Source organism: Triticum urartu, chromosome 4 (assembly GCF_003073215.2).
Source record: "Triticum urartu cultivar G1812 chromosome 4, Tu2.1, whole genome shotgun sequence".
In the NCBI taxonomy this organism is placed as follows: Eukaryota; Viridiplantae; Streptophyta; class Magnoliopsida; order Poales; family Poaceae; genus Triticum; species Triticum urartu.
In genome coordinates, this window is record NC_053025.1 from 282,158,016 (window position 1) to 282,175,420 (window position 17,405).

Consider the following 17,405-nt stretch of genomic DNA (forward strand, 5'->3'; position numbering starts at 1 on the left):
ATACCTGTAGTGTACCTTTATAGCCACCCAGTTACGTTGTGACGTTTGGCACACCCAAAGCACTCCTACGGTATCCGGGAGTTGCACAATCTCATGGTCTAAGGAAATGATACTTGACATTAGAAAAGCTTTAGCATACGAACTACACGATCTTGTGCTAGGCTTAGGATTGGGTCTTGTCCATCACATCATTCTCCTAATGATGTGATCCCGTTGTCAATGACATCCAATGCCCATGGTCAGGAAACCGTAACCATCTATTGATCAACGAGCTAGTCAACTAGAGGCTTACTAGGGACATGGTGTTGTCTATGTATCCACACATGTATCTGAGTTTCCTATCAATACAATTCTAGCATGGATAATAAACGATTATCATGAACAAGGAAATATAATAATAACCAATTTATTATTGCCTCTAGGGCATATTTCCAACACCACAACCCAGATCCAAGTCGGCCTGCTTCAGCCCCCCTCCACCAACCGGGCCAAGCCCGCAAGGTGAGCAGCGCCCGCTCCCTTATCAAGCGCCTAGGGCGCCATATTGTATCCTACGCCCAACAGTTTCGGCCAATTCTTGTTTTTTCTCATTCCTGCGAATTTAGCTTTATCCGTAGAATTACATATTTGTAGAAAAACCCTTGGACATCATGCATTTAATATCTCACAAACCGTGCATCACATGTAAATAATTTATATATGTAACTTGCTTAGAATTTCATCTAGTTTCATAATTTGCGGCTTTCACCCATGTTTAAAATGTTGTTTGTGTAAATTTGCTCATATGCCATGTTAAAATGATTTATTTCATAACTAATTAACCGTAGCTTGGTTTTAAATAAACTTTATATGTAAATGGGGTAGAAGAATGCCTAGTTTAACATGGTGCACTCATCTTGCATGTTTAACAACTCTAAAATATGGTTTAGGGTAGAACAGTACCAACTCTAAAATTTGCATATGAGGATTTTCTGGAATTGCTGTTTGTTGTTTCGGCCTCATTTAAACTTGCCTAGATAGGTAGTTTTGTTGTGCTTCACCTCCTGCCATGTTTAACAACATTTAATAATGTTGGGTACATAACCGAGAGATAACTAAATAAGTCATGTGGCGTTTTGTCATTATGCAACTCGTTGCCTTTTAGCTCTGCTTAACTTGTAGTGTTGTTTGTGCACATTGCCATGCCATGCCTCATTAAACCGGACATGCATCATACTTGATTGTGCATCATGCCATGCTGATGCTTGTTGGTTTACCATGTTGTTTGCTCCTTTCCGGTGTTGCTTTTTCTTGTTAGTTCCGGTAACGTCACGTTTGTGAGGATTCGTTCGACTACGTCCGTTTGTCTTCTTCATGGAATCGTTCTTCTTCCTTGCTGCATTGCAGGCAAGTTGACCATACCCTTGATATCACTTCTATCTTTGCTTGCTAGTTGTTCGTTCTATCACCATGTCGCGCTACCTACCACTTGTTATATCATGCCTCCCATATGTAACGCCCCGAGACCGATGTGCCAGGTGTCCGTCAGTTATTCGCTGTCGTTGTCAGGTCTTTTGCTTGCGTGTTGCTTTTCATCATGTCATCATGTGCATAGCATCATCATGTTTTCAAAACATGCATCCGTCCCGGCCTCCCTGTTTCTTCCGTTGTCCGTTCTGAGCCCAGACACACTTGCACGCGCCCGCGGCACGTCTGAAATATTATTTTATAAGTGGCCGGAAAATGTTCTCGGAATGGGTTGAAAGTTGGCATGCGGTGTTGTTATGTTGTGGGTAGGCCGCCTGCCAAGTTTCATCGCATTCGGAGTTTGTTTGACACCCCAACGGATAACTATAGCGGCAATATAGCCGGTCTAACGTCGGACGTTTTCGGTCTCCGGAAACCGTGCCGGGCTGCATCTCTCCCCTCTTCTCTCAGACCAACCCGCTCTTCACAATCCGCCAGACCCAACCTAACCTCTCTCGTCAGCCCGCGGCCCTGCTCGCGCGCGCGTCCGAAAGTTGTCCCGGACCCGACCCGAGCAGTCGCCACCGTTGGATCCGGATCATCCCCAAACATCTACAAAATATCACCGTTTTCTTATTTGGACTCCCTAGCCTACTTTTCCTGATCGTCTGATTTTGATCGGAGGGACTAGGTACCCCTAACCTAATCCCCTGCTATATATAAATAGGTCCAACCCTAGATCCTAGGTGCCTTGTCCCATCGATCCAATCGCGCCGCCGCCACTCCTCCAGTCCCTTCTTCCTCGGGATCCCCTCCCGATCTAGTCCACCGATCGCAGCCTCCGACCACCTCGCTTGTTCTCCGCGCCGCTCCATTCCCAGCCTCCCGCGCGCAGTCGCATGCCCGACCTCAAGCTCTCCCGCATCCAGCCGACGCTCGATCCAATTTGAGATCGAGGCCACATCCTCGACGACCAAGCGCCCTTGACTCTCCCCGTGCGAGTTGTCGCCACCAGGCCGCTGCTTCCTCCTGCCTGTGCCCCACGCCGAGCTCGTCCTTGAGCACGCCACCGCCCCGTTGACCGCCGTCGACCAGGCCAGACCTCCCCTGCTCCTTTCCTTCTCCTTCCATGCCTCTACTCCCTCCTCTCACATCTCTCTCTTCCTGTTCGTGAAACAGGAGCTATGCCTCGACGCCATGGCCGCCGCCCCGCTTCTTCGAGACCACCCGACGACGGCCTTGCCGGAGCAGCGCCGCTGCATCAGGCCAGGGCCCTCGCCGCCGTCCCCTTCGTCTTCCTGCAGAAGTGCTACACCACCAGCGTCGTGCCCCGCCATGCTTCGTGCCTTGCCGTTTGTCTCCGAGAGCGTGCTGCGCCCCTCACTGAACCTTGCCGTCTCCTTGCCTGCTCTGCATCCAGACTGCAGCACCGAGGAGAGGCCTCTGTGTGGACCCCGCCAACCCGTCAAGCTGCATCCCCGACATCCCCGTCGCCAAGACCCGGAGGTCGCGTCCTCGTCGGCCTCGCTGTTTTCCCCTTCAGATCCAGCCTGCTCGATCCCTTGCTTCAGGACCGAGACGTCGAACGCTGCCCCCGCGCGTTGCCTTCTAGCAGGCCAAGGCCCAGCGGCGCCCAAGGCCCAGCTCTTCCCGAGCTGGCCCCTCTCCACGTCGCCCACGCCCTGGCCTCAAGCCTGATCCGGCCTGCCCTGCCTCCTCCACAAATTGGGCCAGGCCCACTAGGTGAAGCCACAGCCCAGCGCCCAGCCAGTTTCGGCCTGCTCCGTTTTTTTCCTGATCTGTGTATTTCCTAATTTTCCAGGGGATTGACAGTTTTACAGAAAAGCCCTTCAAGTCCATGCATTTAATAACTTAATAACCGTGCACCATATTAAAATGATTTATATATGAAAGTTGCTTAGAATTTTGTGTGGATTCATATTGTGCAACTTTCATCTATGTTTAAAATGTTTAAAACGATGTTTGTTCATAATTTACCTAATGCCATGCTAAAATGATTTATTTCATAACTATATAACCGTAACTCGGAATTTAATAAACTTTATATGTAAATGGGGTAGAATTTTGCCTAGTTTAACATGGTGGCATCATATTGCATGTTTAACAACTCTAAAATTGTGTTTAGGGCAGAACAGTGCCAAATCTATTATATGCTCATGAGGAGTTTCCGGAATTGTTGTTTGTTGTTCCCGGCCTCATTTAAACTTGACTAGATAGGTAGTTTTCTCTTGCTTCACCTCTTGCCTTGCTAACAACATTTAATATTGTTGGGTACATAAACGAGAGAGAACTAAATAAGTCATGTGGTGTTTTCTTCAGTATGCAACTTCGTTGCATAATGAGCACCACTTAATTTGTAGGATTGTTTGTGCAGTTTGCCATGCCATGCCTCATTAAACCGGACATGCATCATACTTGGTTGTGCATCATGACATGTTTATGTGATGATTGTTTACTATGTTGTTTGCTCTTTTCCGGTGTTGCTTCTTCGGGTTGGTTCCGATAACGTCGTGTTGTGAGGATTCGTTCGACTATGTCCGTTTGGCTTCTTCATGGACTCGTTCCTCTTCCTTGCGGGATTTCAGGCAAGATGATCATACCCTCGAAATCACTACTATCTTTGTTTTGCTAGATGCTCGCTCTTTTGCTATGCCTATGCTGCGATACCTACCACTTGCTTGTCATGCCTCCCATATTGTTGAACCAAGCCTCTAACCCACCTTGTCCCAGCAAACCGTTGATTGGCTACGTTACCGCTTTGCTCAGCCCCTCTTATAGCGTTGTTAGATGCAGGTGAAGATTGAAGTTTGTTCCTTGTTGGAACATGGAGATGTTGTTCCTTGTGGGAACATGTTTACTTGTTGGGATATCACAATATATCTTATTTAATTAAGGCACCTATATACCTGGTAAAGGGTGGAAGGCTCGACCTTATGCCTGGTGTTTTGTTCCACTCTTGCCGCCCTAGTTTCCGTCATATCGGTGTTATGTTCCCGGATTTTGCGTTCCTCACGCGGTTGGGCTATTATGGGAACCCCTTGACAGTTCGCCTTAAGTAAAGCTCTTCCAGCAATGCCCAACATTGGTTTTACCATTTGCCACCTAGCCTTTTTTTCTTTTCCCTTGGGAGTCGCGCTCCTGAGGGTCCTCATTATTTTACCCCCCCCCCCGAGCCAGTGCTCCTCTGAGTGTTGGTCCAACTGAGCGATGTCCGAGGCTACCAGGGGCAACTCTGGGCTGGCTTACCCGACGTCTTGCTCATCCGGTGTGCCCTGAGAACGAGATATGTGCAGCTCCTATGGGGATTTGTCGGCACATCTGGGTGGTGTTGCTGGTTTAGTTTTACCCTGTCGAAATGTCTTGTTGTACCGGGATACCGAGTCTGATCGGAATGTCTCGGGAGGAGGTCTATTCCTTCGTTGACCGTGAGAGCTTGTGATGGGCTAAGTTGGGACACCCCTGCAGGGATTTGAACTTTCGAAAGCCATGCCCGCGGTTATGGGCAGATGGGAATTTGTTAACGTCCGGTTGTAGAAAACCTGAAGTTGACCTTAATTAAAATGCATCAACCACGTGTGTAACCGTGATGGTCTCTTTCCGGCGGGGTCCGGGAAGTGAACACGGTTGTTGGAGTTATGCTTGACGTAGGTTGCTCTAGGATCACTTCTTGATCATAGTTTCTCGACCGTGCTTTGCCTTCTCTTCTCGCTCTCATTTGCGTATGTTAGCCACCATATATGCTAGTCACTTGCTGCAGCTCCACCTCATACTTTTACCTTACCCATAAGCTTAAATAGTCTTGATCGCGAGGGTGCGAGATTGCTGAGTCCCCGTGGCTCACAGATACTTCCAAAACCAGCTTGCAGGTGCCGATGAGTCCGTGCAGATGACGCAACCCAGCTCAGGAGGAGTTCGATGAAGATCTTGTCCTTTACTTTGTTTCGTTCTAGTTGATCAGTAGTGGAGCCCAATTGGGGTCGATCGTGGACCTTTGTCGCATTTGGGGTTCTTCTTTTATTTTGGTTCCGTAGTCGGACCTTGAGTGTATTTGGATGATGTAATGCTTTATTTATGTAATTGTGTGAAGTGGCGATTGTAAGCCAACTATGGATCTCTTTCCCTTATGTATTACATGGGTTGTGTGAAGATTACCTCACTTGCGACATATGCCTTCAATGCGATATGCCTCTAAGTCGTGCCTCGACACGTGGGAGCTATAGTCGCATCGAGGGTGTTACACCATATTGCCATGTCAAGCCTCTAACCCACCTTCCTAGCAGACCGTTGTTTGGCTAAGTTAGCGCTTTTGCTCAGCCCCTCTTATAGCGTTGTTAGTTTCAGGTGAAGTTGAAGTTTGTTCCATGTTGGAACATGGTTATGTTAGGATATCACATTATCTCTTATTTAATTAATGCATCTATATACTTGGTAAAGGGTGGAAGGCTCGGCCTTTTGCCTGGTGTTTTGTTCCACTCTTGCCGCCCTAGTTTCCGTCATACCGGTGTTATGTTCCTTGATTTTTGTGTTCCTAACGCGGTTGTGGTTATGGGACCCCCTTGACAGTTCGCTTTGAATAAAACTCCTCCAGCAAGGCCCAACCTTGGTTTTAACATTTGCCACCTATACCTTTTTCCCTTGGGAGTCACGCTCCTGAGGGTCATCTTTATTTTAACCCCCCCCCCCCCCGGGCCAGTGCTCCTCTGAGTGTTGGTCCAAACTAGAGCCCTTTGCAGCGCCACCTCGGGGAAACTTGAGGGCTGGTTTTATATGTATGGATTGCTCATCCGGTGTGCCCTGAGAACGAGATATGTGCAGCTCCTATCGGGATTTGTCGGCACATTTGGGCGGCTTTGTTGGTCTAGTTTTACCATTGTCGAAATGTCTTATAACCGGGATTTCGAGACTGATTGGGTCTTTCCGGGAGAAGGAATTTCCTTCATTGACCGTGAGAGCTTATGATGGGCTAAGTTGGGACACCCCTGCAGGGTATAAACTTTCGAGAGTCATGCCCGCGGTTATGTGACAGATGGGAATTTGTTAATGTACGGTTGTAGAAAACCTGAAGTTGACATTAATTAAAATGCATCAACCGCGTGTGTAGCCATGATGGTCTCTTTTCAGCGGTGTCCGGGAAGTGAACACAGTTTGGCTTATATTTATACGTAAGTAGTTTAAGGATCACTTCTTGATCACTTCTAGCTTCACGACCGTTGCGTAGCTTCTCATCTTACTCTTATTTGCGTATGTTAGCCACCATATTTGCTTATCGCTTGCTACAGCTCCACCTCATTACCTTATCCTACCCATAAGCTTAAATAGTCTTGATCTCATGGGTGTGAGATTGCTGAGTCTTCGTGACTCACAGATACTTCCAAATAGTTGCAGGTGCCGATGAGACCAGTGTAGGTGATGCTACCGAACTCAAGTGGGAGTTCGACGAGGACCTTGGCCGTTACTACGTGTCTTTTCCTGATGATCAATAGTGGTGCCCAGTTGGGACGATCGGGGATCTAGCATTTGGGGTTTTCTTCTTTATTTTGGTTCCGTAGTCAGACCTTGATTGTACTCTGGATGATGTATGTTTAACTTGTTATTTGTGTGAAGTGGCGATTGTAAGCCAACTCTTTATCCCTTTCTTATTCAGTACATGGGATTGTGTGGAGATTACCTCTCTTGCGACAAAACCACAATGCGATTATGCCTCTAAGTCGTTCCTCGACACGTGGGAGATATAGCCGCATCGTGGGCGTTACACATTACAACCACATAATTATATTAGATCTTAATGCGCACTAACCCGAGTTTGTTGTTGCGTAGTACTCTAGGGAGCATAGTTAGTCTTCAGAAACCATGATTATTCCTTTCGCGACATCTACCCGTACTATACTTGCTTGAAGATGCACCTATTTAAGCTCGAAATAACAAGAGATAACATGAAATTCCAAACAGATGCAGGAGAAAGATGCTTGGACAGTGTGTCATATTTCTTTCTAAGGCATATGCTTTTTAATATGATAAATACCTGAGGCATGTAATATCATATAGAAAAATAAAAACTAGCTTAAACTTCAGTTGCATAGAATCTCTCATTGGAAATACATGGATTTGAAACTATGTTTCTGATATTTTATTAAGAATCCAAATTCGAGTTGAGTTTGACAGCGCCTCACATCTCTATTATCTCTATTATTAAAGGATTTAGCACACGGGTGTCCTTAAATTCTAATGCGTTCTTAAACTTCAATCTCAGGCCTCAAGATTCATTGCTGACGGTGATTCCAAAGTGCCATGTACAGGATTAGAAAGATCAACCCTTAAGCTATTCAGCAAGAGCGTTGTGCTGACTACTGAAACAGTCATATTAGACTCTAAATACAAGCACCGCTAACCTGCAAAATGGCAAGGACCTCGTAATGGATGCTTTGGCCAATACCACTATAGTGCATTATGCTGAGCTCGTTTGCAAAAAGATGCAGAGCCAACTTTGCATTTGTTTTTTTACAATTGGTACATCAGTATGATTGTCATCATTAGAGAGTGATGACTTTTATGTCAGGTTACCTTTCATAAAATTGTATGATTCTCTCATTCAGTTTTGCTTTGTTGTAATGCATTGTGTGTGTATGCGGGGGTACAATTTGAAATTTGATCAGGATTGGCATGTCGACTCTCCAGGAAAAGGAAGCTAGCCACTTTGACCATAGTTTTTTTTTCTTTTTTGAAAGTTTCAAGCCATGCCTTTCTGAATAGGAAGGACTAAAATGGTTTATAGAAAAACTACTAAAGCCCACTTTTCCTGTTGTACTAAAACCAACTTTTACTTGTTCTGCCCCTAAAACTATATTTTTTACGCTAACTAATTTCAGGTTGTTAGACCTTTAAATGAGTTTATGGGAAAAAGAATTGGCTAAAATTCCGAATCCAAACAACCCCGAGAAAATGTTGTATCCTCATCTCACAAAATAAACAACTTAATCCTAATCATATACCCATTACTACTCATCTAGCAAGCCATCAAACAGTGTACATCCAACACAGCTACCAATGCAGAACATGAAGGGAGAGGGGGGAGCCGACCGTGACAAGGTAAGATCTGCGGGCACCTTGATTCTAATGCAGAGGGAGGGGAGCAGAGCTTGGTGGCAAAGAGAAGCCGTCGACGACGTCATGCACCACGTAATCCACTCATGCTCGATCTCCGCCCATCCGGGCGAGCACGGCTTGTTGCAGGGTCTCCTCGCGCTGCACGGCGCACGCTTGTCGCTGGGCGTTGCCACCACGAGATTCTTACCGGCGTGGCACCGTCATAGCGGGGTGGGGGACGCAGGGCAGGGGGCGCCGCATGGTGGATGCCGCCACCCAGACTGCACGCGCGCCCGTGAGAGCGTTGCCCCCCGGATCTTGCCGGACAACAAGGAGTGATTGGGGCGGGTGTGGGAGGCTCGCGACGGCGCAGCCAATGGTAGGGATGGTGCGGAGGCGGGGGTGGGAAGTTGGGCCGGGATGGGTGCCTCGCATCGTCACACGGTGTGCGGATGGGCGCCATGATGCGCCGGCGGCTGCACATGAGAGCTGGGTGGCTAGCTGAAGGGGAAAGGGGTGAGCCGTGAGGAGAAAGTGAGACTGAGAGTCACCGCTGTAGAATTGTTTTTTGTCGCAAGGCTCTATATTATATATATATATATATATATATATATATATATATATATATTGGAGTATATTATAGGATATACCCACTTCGTCCCCAAAATAAATGTCCCAATCTTAGTATAATTTTGTATTAAAGTTAGTATAAAATTGAGACATTTATTTTGGGACAAGAGAAGTAGAACCGAGGTATTTAGACGGTTGTCAGGGCTATCAAAATTCTTAGATGTAGGCTTTTTAACCTTTTATTTTGCATGTTGCATATGAATTGTGATACTACTCACCGGAAAAAATTATACCTCTATTTAAATCATAGTTGTATATGAATTTCAGTTTTGCAAGATGTGTCAGTGGTAGATATGGATATTGTTGACCATCAAAAAGAACATATCAACAAGAGCCCGAAGGTCATGTCGCTGGAAGAGACTAAAAACTCAGCAAGTTCTATACAACCTACAATGAACAGATAGAAATAACCAATTTACCAAACCAAGAAGAGCAAATACAAATATTACACCACAAGGTACTTACTTTAACCGTGATTAACAATCTTTTCATTTCATTGGTCTTTTTTATATGTAACTAATTTGGCTTGCCACTATGCTTCGTAAGGATTGCAAATACGGTAATTGACGCATCTATACGAATATGTGTATTGCATATTCTAAGAAAGTGTATTGTTATGTTGACCTAAATATTTTTTTATCTTGACAATAGGAAATCTAGAAATTTCAAATTACACCACCCTTGCATTCAACCCGGATCATATTCCAGCATGCGCACTTGATGGTGAGTGGTTATGACTTATTATCAACTACAAATCAATTACATATGATTGTTATTAATATATGTAGAAAAGTTTAAATATTATTAGAAGCAACATTTATAATATATATTTTTGCAGATATTCGCCGGAAATAATAGGTGGGTTGATTGATATGAAGTTTGTTCAGCAATTTACTGAGTGGAGGTGGGCTTTCCTAGCAAGTGAGTTGTTTACAAAGGATCTCGACACACAATGTATACAAAGAAAGCTCGGTGCATTGTAACACAGATAGTAGACATTGGTTATGTTTTTGTGTATTTTAATTTTCAAGTATAGTTATTATGTACTTGGTTTGTATCTACTATATAGATGATTGTTTCGTCACGTTTGTTTGTGTCTATGGTGTTTTAAGAGCTGTGCTAATTTCAGGGATGATTTAGTTATTATCTACATTTAAAAACAAGTTTGTCCATGTTCATAGATTTTGAATTACCTTTCACATTATTCTTTTGTCGAAATATATTCCATAAAATGCACTAATTTAAAATATCCATGTTCATGCTATCACTTTGTGAGTAATCTTTTCACATTATACTTCCTGTGTCCGCCGCTAAATTCCCATTCGCTCTCGTTTCTTTAATTATCTTTAACCAAACAAACACGCTGTACTCTTGTGTGAGGAGGCGATCCCTGACTTGTCTAGTTCTTGAGAAAGTCAGAGGATCCGGCTCGGCGCCCCGCAGGAACCCTAGCTATCCTCTTGTCCGAGGAGGCCATCCGATATGGAGGAGGTCGCCGGCGGCGGTTCATCCTGGCCGTACGCCAAGAAGCCGCAGCAGCACCAGCTGGGGCGGTCGCTGACGTACCACCACCCCTACCAGGGCCAGGGGCGCCGCCTGCAGCCTGCGCAGCGCCACCAGCTCCCTGACGTGCGTGCCCCGCGGCCGGCGGTGGTGCTCTACACGACGTCGCTCCGCGGCGTGCGGCGCACCTTCACCGACTGCTCCGCGGTGCGCGCCGTGCTGCGCGGCTTCCGCGTGGCCGTGGACGAGCGCGACTTGTCCATGGACGCCGCGCTCCGGCGGGAGCTCCAGGGGCTGCTCGCGGCGCGGGGCCGCGCCTTCTCCCTCCCTCAGCTCTTCGTCGGGGGCCGGCTCGTCGGCGGCGCCGAAGAGGCGAGGCAGCTGCACGAGGCCGGCGAGCTGCGGCGCCTCCTCGAAGGCGCCGCGGGGCAGGACCCGGCCTTCGTTTGCGACGCCTGCGGGGGTGTCCGCTTCGTGCCCTGCCCCGCCTGCGCTGGCTCCCGCAAGGTTTTCGTGGAGGAGGAAGGACGCACCAGCTGCTGCGGCCACTGCAACGAGAACGGCTTGGTACGATGTCCCGCTTGTTCTTCTTGATCGCTTGCTATGCCTCCTATAAATGGTAGTACTGCAAGAATTAGAGACATGCAGTTTCTGAATTCTCGTGGTCATGGACACTCAATTGCTGCTTGTGCTTGGCTTGGCGGACGAGAACAATGGAGTTCTTGTCCCTATATACGTAGTTGTGAAGCCAAAAGAATGGCCTTTCGCGGGTCTGTGATTAGATTATATGTTTGTATGTACCAAATGTACTCCATTGAATTTGTTTGATTAATGTAAGTAACTGGGTTTCTGCTAATCATCGTTCGTTGCATGCATATTATCCATATTTCTCTCCATCTTTAGCACAATGGTTGGTTTGCGTTGACTTGACCTCAAGGTAGGTACATAGATATGTTGCTGCTTTGAAACATTACATGATTTCATTTAACACCATCAAGAATCCTACACGTCCCTCATCTCAGTACTCCCTCTGTAAAGATATAGAAGAGCGTTTAGATCCTCATCTCAGTACTCCCTCTGTAAAGAAATAGAAGAGTGTTTGGATCATTAGAGGGAGTATTATCTTTCTCTTCTCAAAAAGGTAAAAATAAAAATAAACAGCCCCAACGTTGCTGTGTGCGCTAATGTGTGGGTAGGAGCCCCAACATTGGTTCTGTAAGCTGGAGCGAGCCATTTTATTAGCGTCAGAACAGTTGGCATGGCGTTGACAAGAGCCATCTCGATTCACGCTCAAAAGGACACATTCCTGAAATTAGTTTGCAACGCCAACTCCAATGTTTCTTGCATTTCATCATGATAAAATCCACGTTCTAATTCTCAAGCTGTTACACATCCTCTTAAATGAATCATGGAAACGGAGTTTGGAACAGAGAACGAAAGCTACATAGAACCTTTACATCTCATGTGTTGCCAATAGGCTCCCCTATGCTACAGAATGGCAAAGAGGAGATTCCTACAACAGTATCACTGTCACCCAGGTTATCTGAGCAGACACCAATCGAGCAGACGATGGCTAAAACAGGCTACAGGTATTACAATTTGCACGCTTCAGAATCAGCCCCTAGGAAATACAGTTTTCATGATGCGACCCATGGGCTCATTCATACCAGGGAAATGGATGAATCGGCTGGATCATTTCACTCTTCTTTCCAAATCCTCCCGGTGACCCTCAATTTAAGCTCCTTCCTCTCACCACCAGAGAAGAACAAGGCCATGTTCCGTTGGATTATTAGCCCATCATAGCTATCTCTGACCTTCCGATGGCCGTCTCGGATGCTCCGGGGAACCCCTTGAAAGATCATCTTGCGCCCACCACCTCCTACCTCCAGGCTGTAGCTGTACTTCTTTGCTTCCGCATCATCTCCCATGAACCTCAGGAAAGCGATGTACACAGGTGCCATGCCCAACTGAAATGCCTCGAAATGCAGGCAGAAGTACTGGCCAAAGCAGCTGAAAACCTACATGGAGAAACTCTATCTGTTTACTTAGCTTAATAGAAAGAAAAAACGTAACAAAATTGGATTGCACTTCAAACAGTGAATTGAGGAAATGTAAAGGATAAAGAGGACATCTGGAATGTTGTTAAATCTGCTGCAAGACAGGCAGACCGTTAAAATTGGAAACAGATGCAGGTGGATCTGGGCATGTGCAGTGTCTTCATTAAATATTTAAGAATACGATGAGCAACTATTATGGTCCAACAAGTATGCAACATGATCACCATTTTGTTTTATACTGCATGACAAATAATTGGCATATAAAAACAAGTACAATAATCATAATTTAAGAATAGGACAATTTCTCCTTTAGTTTACAAAAATGTCTCCATATGTTTCTATGCAAAAAATGAACGTAGTATCTTTGCAGAAAGGGAACTAATCATTTCTCACTTGGTGGTGGGAAGTATTGGTGTACAACACACACCCACCACACAGGTTTCAGAGTGCTTATTTGAATTGATATGATATCTGGTTCTTCCTAGGTATTCTTGTTTTATTTTGCATCTTCACAAGATGTAAAGGCAGTAGAAAGATGCTACATGGAAATTCTTAGTCCACATGTTGGTGTTGATGATTAATACCGTAAGCATCCAGGTCGCATTCTCAACTTCATGAGGATTTGACTTGACATAGCGATGGTTGAAAGTGCTTCCGCTATGCATGTCAACTTTGTGATCATCTTTCAAATGATTTACCAAGTATGGAATGTCACCACCAACTGTACATTCAGATCCAGCGTATGGACAACTATAAGGCCTATATTGGCACTGTGACTCATGCTTCAGCTTGCAGTAGTATGGGTAAATGCCTAAGCAACCAAAGTTCTGGTACTTGCATGGAAGCTCAAGAGATGCAGCCACCTTCTCAAGAGCAAGGCATCTTATGTTACCCAGTTCATGCCTACAAGTTGGACAGCGATTGTGAACCCTTGGCTTGCATCCAGAGCACAATGTATGGCCATTAGAGCACTGCATACACAAAAGGTGTGTTACAATACAGTAAAAGAATGTGTGGGTTGCACAATGTATTTAGTCAACTCTTTTTTTTGTAAGCATATGAAATAACATTTCAACAACGGAACAGAGCATATACATGCACAACATAAGTTTTTTCCATGGCACTCAATGGAACAGAACATAAACTAAATGAATGCGCTGGAGCAGCACAAATGCACACCTGATGTATAGGAGGGTACATGGCACTCAAGCAGACAGGGCATTCCAAAAGTTCGCGAACGCTGCTAGAAGCTACCACATTTGATTTTTGTGTAAGCTGGATATGATCGCCGACAAGTTCAGCAACATCCAGTACCTCAGACTTTGGAGGATCAATAACCTCGGAACCAGAATCATCAGTATAAGCAGCCGAGGCCATGGGAAAACTCCGGAGGTTGTACTAGACCTGCTAAAAAAGGACAAATATTTGCCTTATTAACTTGAGGATTATCAAGGGGGAAATGATTGCCAGTGAACTCATAGTCAGTACTTTCTACTAGCACTGTTCAGAAGAACATTGCCCCATCAAACCATCTTTCGAACACAGGCACAATTGCTTAATTCCATTAGTCTCGTTACATGATTGGAAACTGCCTAAAGGCTTTGAAAGAGACAGGGCCCTGATGGGGAGTGGAGCAGAAATTATAAGAGTACATGGGCTAGGGCCTCATAAGATCCAATCAAGTGTAGACCGGGCCTTTTTAGTTCTTACTAGACCTGCACCAACACATCACAAGTTTCAAAGAACTTGCTGATGTTAGGTATCATATTAAGCTTTTAAGTTGCAACATTCTAAAAATGAGTGCTATTTGGAGTGCATCTTTAACCATTTTTGCACTTGTGCTTCTAGTGCATGGAATTAATGCTTACCCGTTTTGGGAAGCATGGTCTCTTTTGGGGAAGAAAAAGGCAAACCATTATTAAAATGTGAACATAGAAAACCTTGCAGATAAACCCTAATGTGTAGAAAGTACTGACTATAGTACCTTGCTGAGAGAAGCGAATTTTCTACTCCATCCGTCCCATAATATAAGAGCGTTTTTGACACTAGTGTCAAAAATGCTTCTATATTATGGGACGGAGGGAGTAATTGCGTAACATAGGCGCAAATGGTTCACCAATAATAAACAAACGCGCGCAGGTTGATAGGGGAGAATCTGACACTGCTAGAGGAGAAGTACTAAATAGTACTCCCTCCATCCCAAAATAAGTGTCTCACCTTTGTACTAATTCTAGTACAAAAGTTGTACTAAGGTTAAGACACTTATTTTGGGACGGAGGAAGTAGTAACAAAACTTTACTCTTGAGCAAATCATGAGCTGAGCCATGAGTAGAGGAATCCATATCTCTACTGAAACCTACTACAACAAGGCATACATAATCATCTCCCCGTTAATGACACCATCTCGAGCTCCATTACTGGCAGTTAATTACGCACAAGGAGCAGTCACAGAGGGGAAATGCCGAGAACCTTATGGGTCCGGTTCTGTCTATCAAACACACGCTCTAATGTGGGAGGAGCCAAGAATGAATCGCATCTGCACGGCACGAAACCGCCCTAGATCGAGAAGCAACCCTAGATGCCCGAAGCAGGCAGGTAGCGAAACCCCTGCGCCTCCGGCCGCTCCTGCTCTAGCATTTGAACCACTGGAACGGAATCGAGTGCGGACTCATTGGACGAACATCTCGGGAACCTCCCTCCAAAGGCCCAATCTTCCGCCACCCAAGAGCTATGGGGAAAAAAATCCACGCATGAAGAAAATAGATGAAACAGCTAGCAATGGTGCCATGAGAACGGCGCTACTACCTCGCGGGGAAGAGGGAACGGAATGGGGGGCCTGCTCCGGCACTGGCGAACGGCGATCTATTGCGGCGCCGGCTAGCGAGGGGGAGAAGAGTCCGAGGAGAGAGAGGCGACAGAATTCGAATTAAGCTTCTCTCTCCTTCCCCTTGCGTTTTGTTTATGTTCCGCAGCTCCGTCCGCGAGTCCGGTCCGAGATTGCGGAGCGAGAGCAAATGTCGTAGACGAAGTAGTCGAACACGTAAAAGTAGATAAACACAGGAAAGTATGAAGGAGACTATCTTTAGGATGCCGATAACTGCCACACGTGTGGCATATCGGCTGGTTGTGCCGCACACCTTGTGTGGAATGGAGACGACCCCGCCCGCACGACCGCGTCCGGCGCGCGCAGTCACAACCTGCACGTCCGGTGTGTGGCAAAATCGCCCACACGTCCGGGTGTACCACCGCGCTGCCCGCACGACCCAATACGCCAGTCGTCCCAGACTCCTTTCGATCCCCAGATCGACCTACCGCCGTCGTCTACTACCTCTCGATCCCCTTCCTTCATCGTCTTTCTTCTCTGGTTGCTAGCAGATCCCTAGCGCCTCCCCACCGCTAACCACCCCCCCCCCCCCCCAACCCCGCCCTCCCAAGACGACAAGCTAAAAACAGGTGGATCTCCGATCTCCTTCTGTTTCTCGCCTTTCTTCTGTCCAGAAATTTGAAATTGCACATTGCCGACGAAGAAGGCGACTAGATCCACGTTGTCAAGGCAAACATGCCACAAATTTGTGTGTATTCGCATTTGCCCACCGACATATGCCAGATCTGCCATATACTATGCTAGAGTTGAGCTAAGTTTATGGGCTGGCTTGGTGCGAGTAGTTGATAATGAAGGATGCGTAGGAATCACTAAAAATAGGGAGAGAAGGGAGGAATTTGGCATAGGGAGGGAGGAAAAATAATTGCCACTTGTCTATAACATCAGTTGCCACCTATCATTGTCGTTAGCTGCCACCACGTTATGTTCTTGTTTGCCATCCTATTTTATTGACTGTTGCCATCGCTTCAAAATAATAGCTGCCGTCCAGATTTTAGAAAACAGACTCAATGTGCATGTCCTACTTGCCATGATGTGTTGGTTGCCTACGCAGGAAATGTGATAAGATTGCTGTGTTATCTTCTATGTGCAAACAACAAGAATGCATTTTGCGAATTGTTGATGCGTTCTTGTTCATGCAGTGACTGAAAACACAATAGCGGAAAAAAGCGGAAGAAATGAATCACGAAGACAGCACCGATTCTTGATTTTCCCAAAGGCCGCAAACACCCCTTGGGATGCAGTAGAGTACAATCAACTAATTTCTGCAGGGCCGTTGCTGCCACTACTAGAGCAGTACGCGGGCATCAGGATGATGCATGATAAAAAAGAAGGAACAATTGACATGTTTGTGATGAGGAAGATGCCATTCTACTTATGTCATACAATGTCATTTTTCGCAGGTTCTTATGACTCAACCACACTCAGGGGAATACCATGGCAATTCAGTCACAGGGTGCTAACGCTGATAAATGTACGAGCGACCAACTTCAAGTAGCTAATGTGGCAAATCAAGGTAACGCATATGAAAAAGAAACATACTGGTGTGGCCACGAAATTACACTTGCAAGGATGGCAAAAGACTCATGAGTTATATGGGAAAAAATGTAGGACCTTCATGCAGCACGTGGCATCAGGCGGCAACCATGTACCTGCCATCAACGTCGTACACAGGTGAGTTCATGAAGTGAAGTTGTGGATAGTGAATTAGGAGAAAGAACATAGGTGACATTGGGGTTGCCATGCCTGGACAACTGCAGTTGCCATGCCTGGATAACTGCAGT

At 45.9% G+C, this 17,405-nt stretch overlaps 2 protein-coding genes across 3 annotated transcripts; one reads left to right on the forward strand and one right to left on the reverse strand.

Moving 5' to 3' along the window:
• The first annotated feature begins 10,518 nt into the window (after positions 1–10,518).
• Positions 10,519–11,539, forward strand: LOC125551492 (uncharacterized protein At5g39865-like). The gene has a single exon (XM_048714749.1). It carries the CDS (start codon positions 10,663–10,665, stop codon positions 11,275–11,277), a length of 615 nt encoding a protein of 204 aa, XP_048570706.1. The 5' UTR covers positions 10,519–10,662; the 3' UTR covers positions 11,278–11,539.
• A 460-nt stretch (positions 11,540–11,999) lies between these two features.
• Positions 12,000–15,714, reverse strand: LOC125551491 (E3 ubiquitin-protein ligase DIS1). 2 transcript variants are annotated; one of them, XM_048714748.1, is made up of 4 exons: positions 15,546–15,714; positions 13,920–14,144; positions 13,325–13,711; positions 12,000–12,701 (listed from the first exon to the last, which is right to left on the reverse strand). In XM_048714748.1, the coding sequence occupies exons 2-4, from the start codon at positions 14,115–14,117 to the stop codon at positions 12,381–12,383; spliced, it is 906 nt and encodes a 301-aa protein (XP_048570705.1). In that variant the 5' UTR covers positions 14,118–14,144; positions 15,546–15,714; the 3' UTR covers positions 12,000–12,380. The 2 variants fall into 2 exon arrangements, with proteins under 2 accessions (XP_048570705.1, XP_048570704.1); XM_048714747.1 differs by having other exon boundaries at positions 13,920–14,147.
• Positions 15,715–17,405: the final 1,691 nt, after the last annotated feature.

Coding starts and splice junctions, on each gene's coding strand:
- LOC125551491 (XM_048714748.1), bottom strand. CDS start 14,117: ATGGCCTCGGCTGCTTATACTGATGATTCTGGTTCCGAGGTTATTGAT. Junction 13,712..13,919: donor TGTACCCTCCTATACATCAG/GTGTGCATTTGT, acceptor TTGTGTATGCAG/TGCTCTAATGGCCATACATT. Junction 12,702..13,324: donor ATGCGACCTGGATGCTTACG/GTATTAATCATC, acceptor TTCTCCATGTAG/GTTTTCAGCTGCTTTGGCCA.
- LOC125551492 (XM_048714749.1), top strand. CDS start 10,663: ATGGAGGAGGTCGCCGGCGGCGGTTCATCCTGGCCGTACGCCAAGAAG.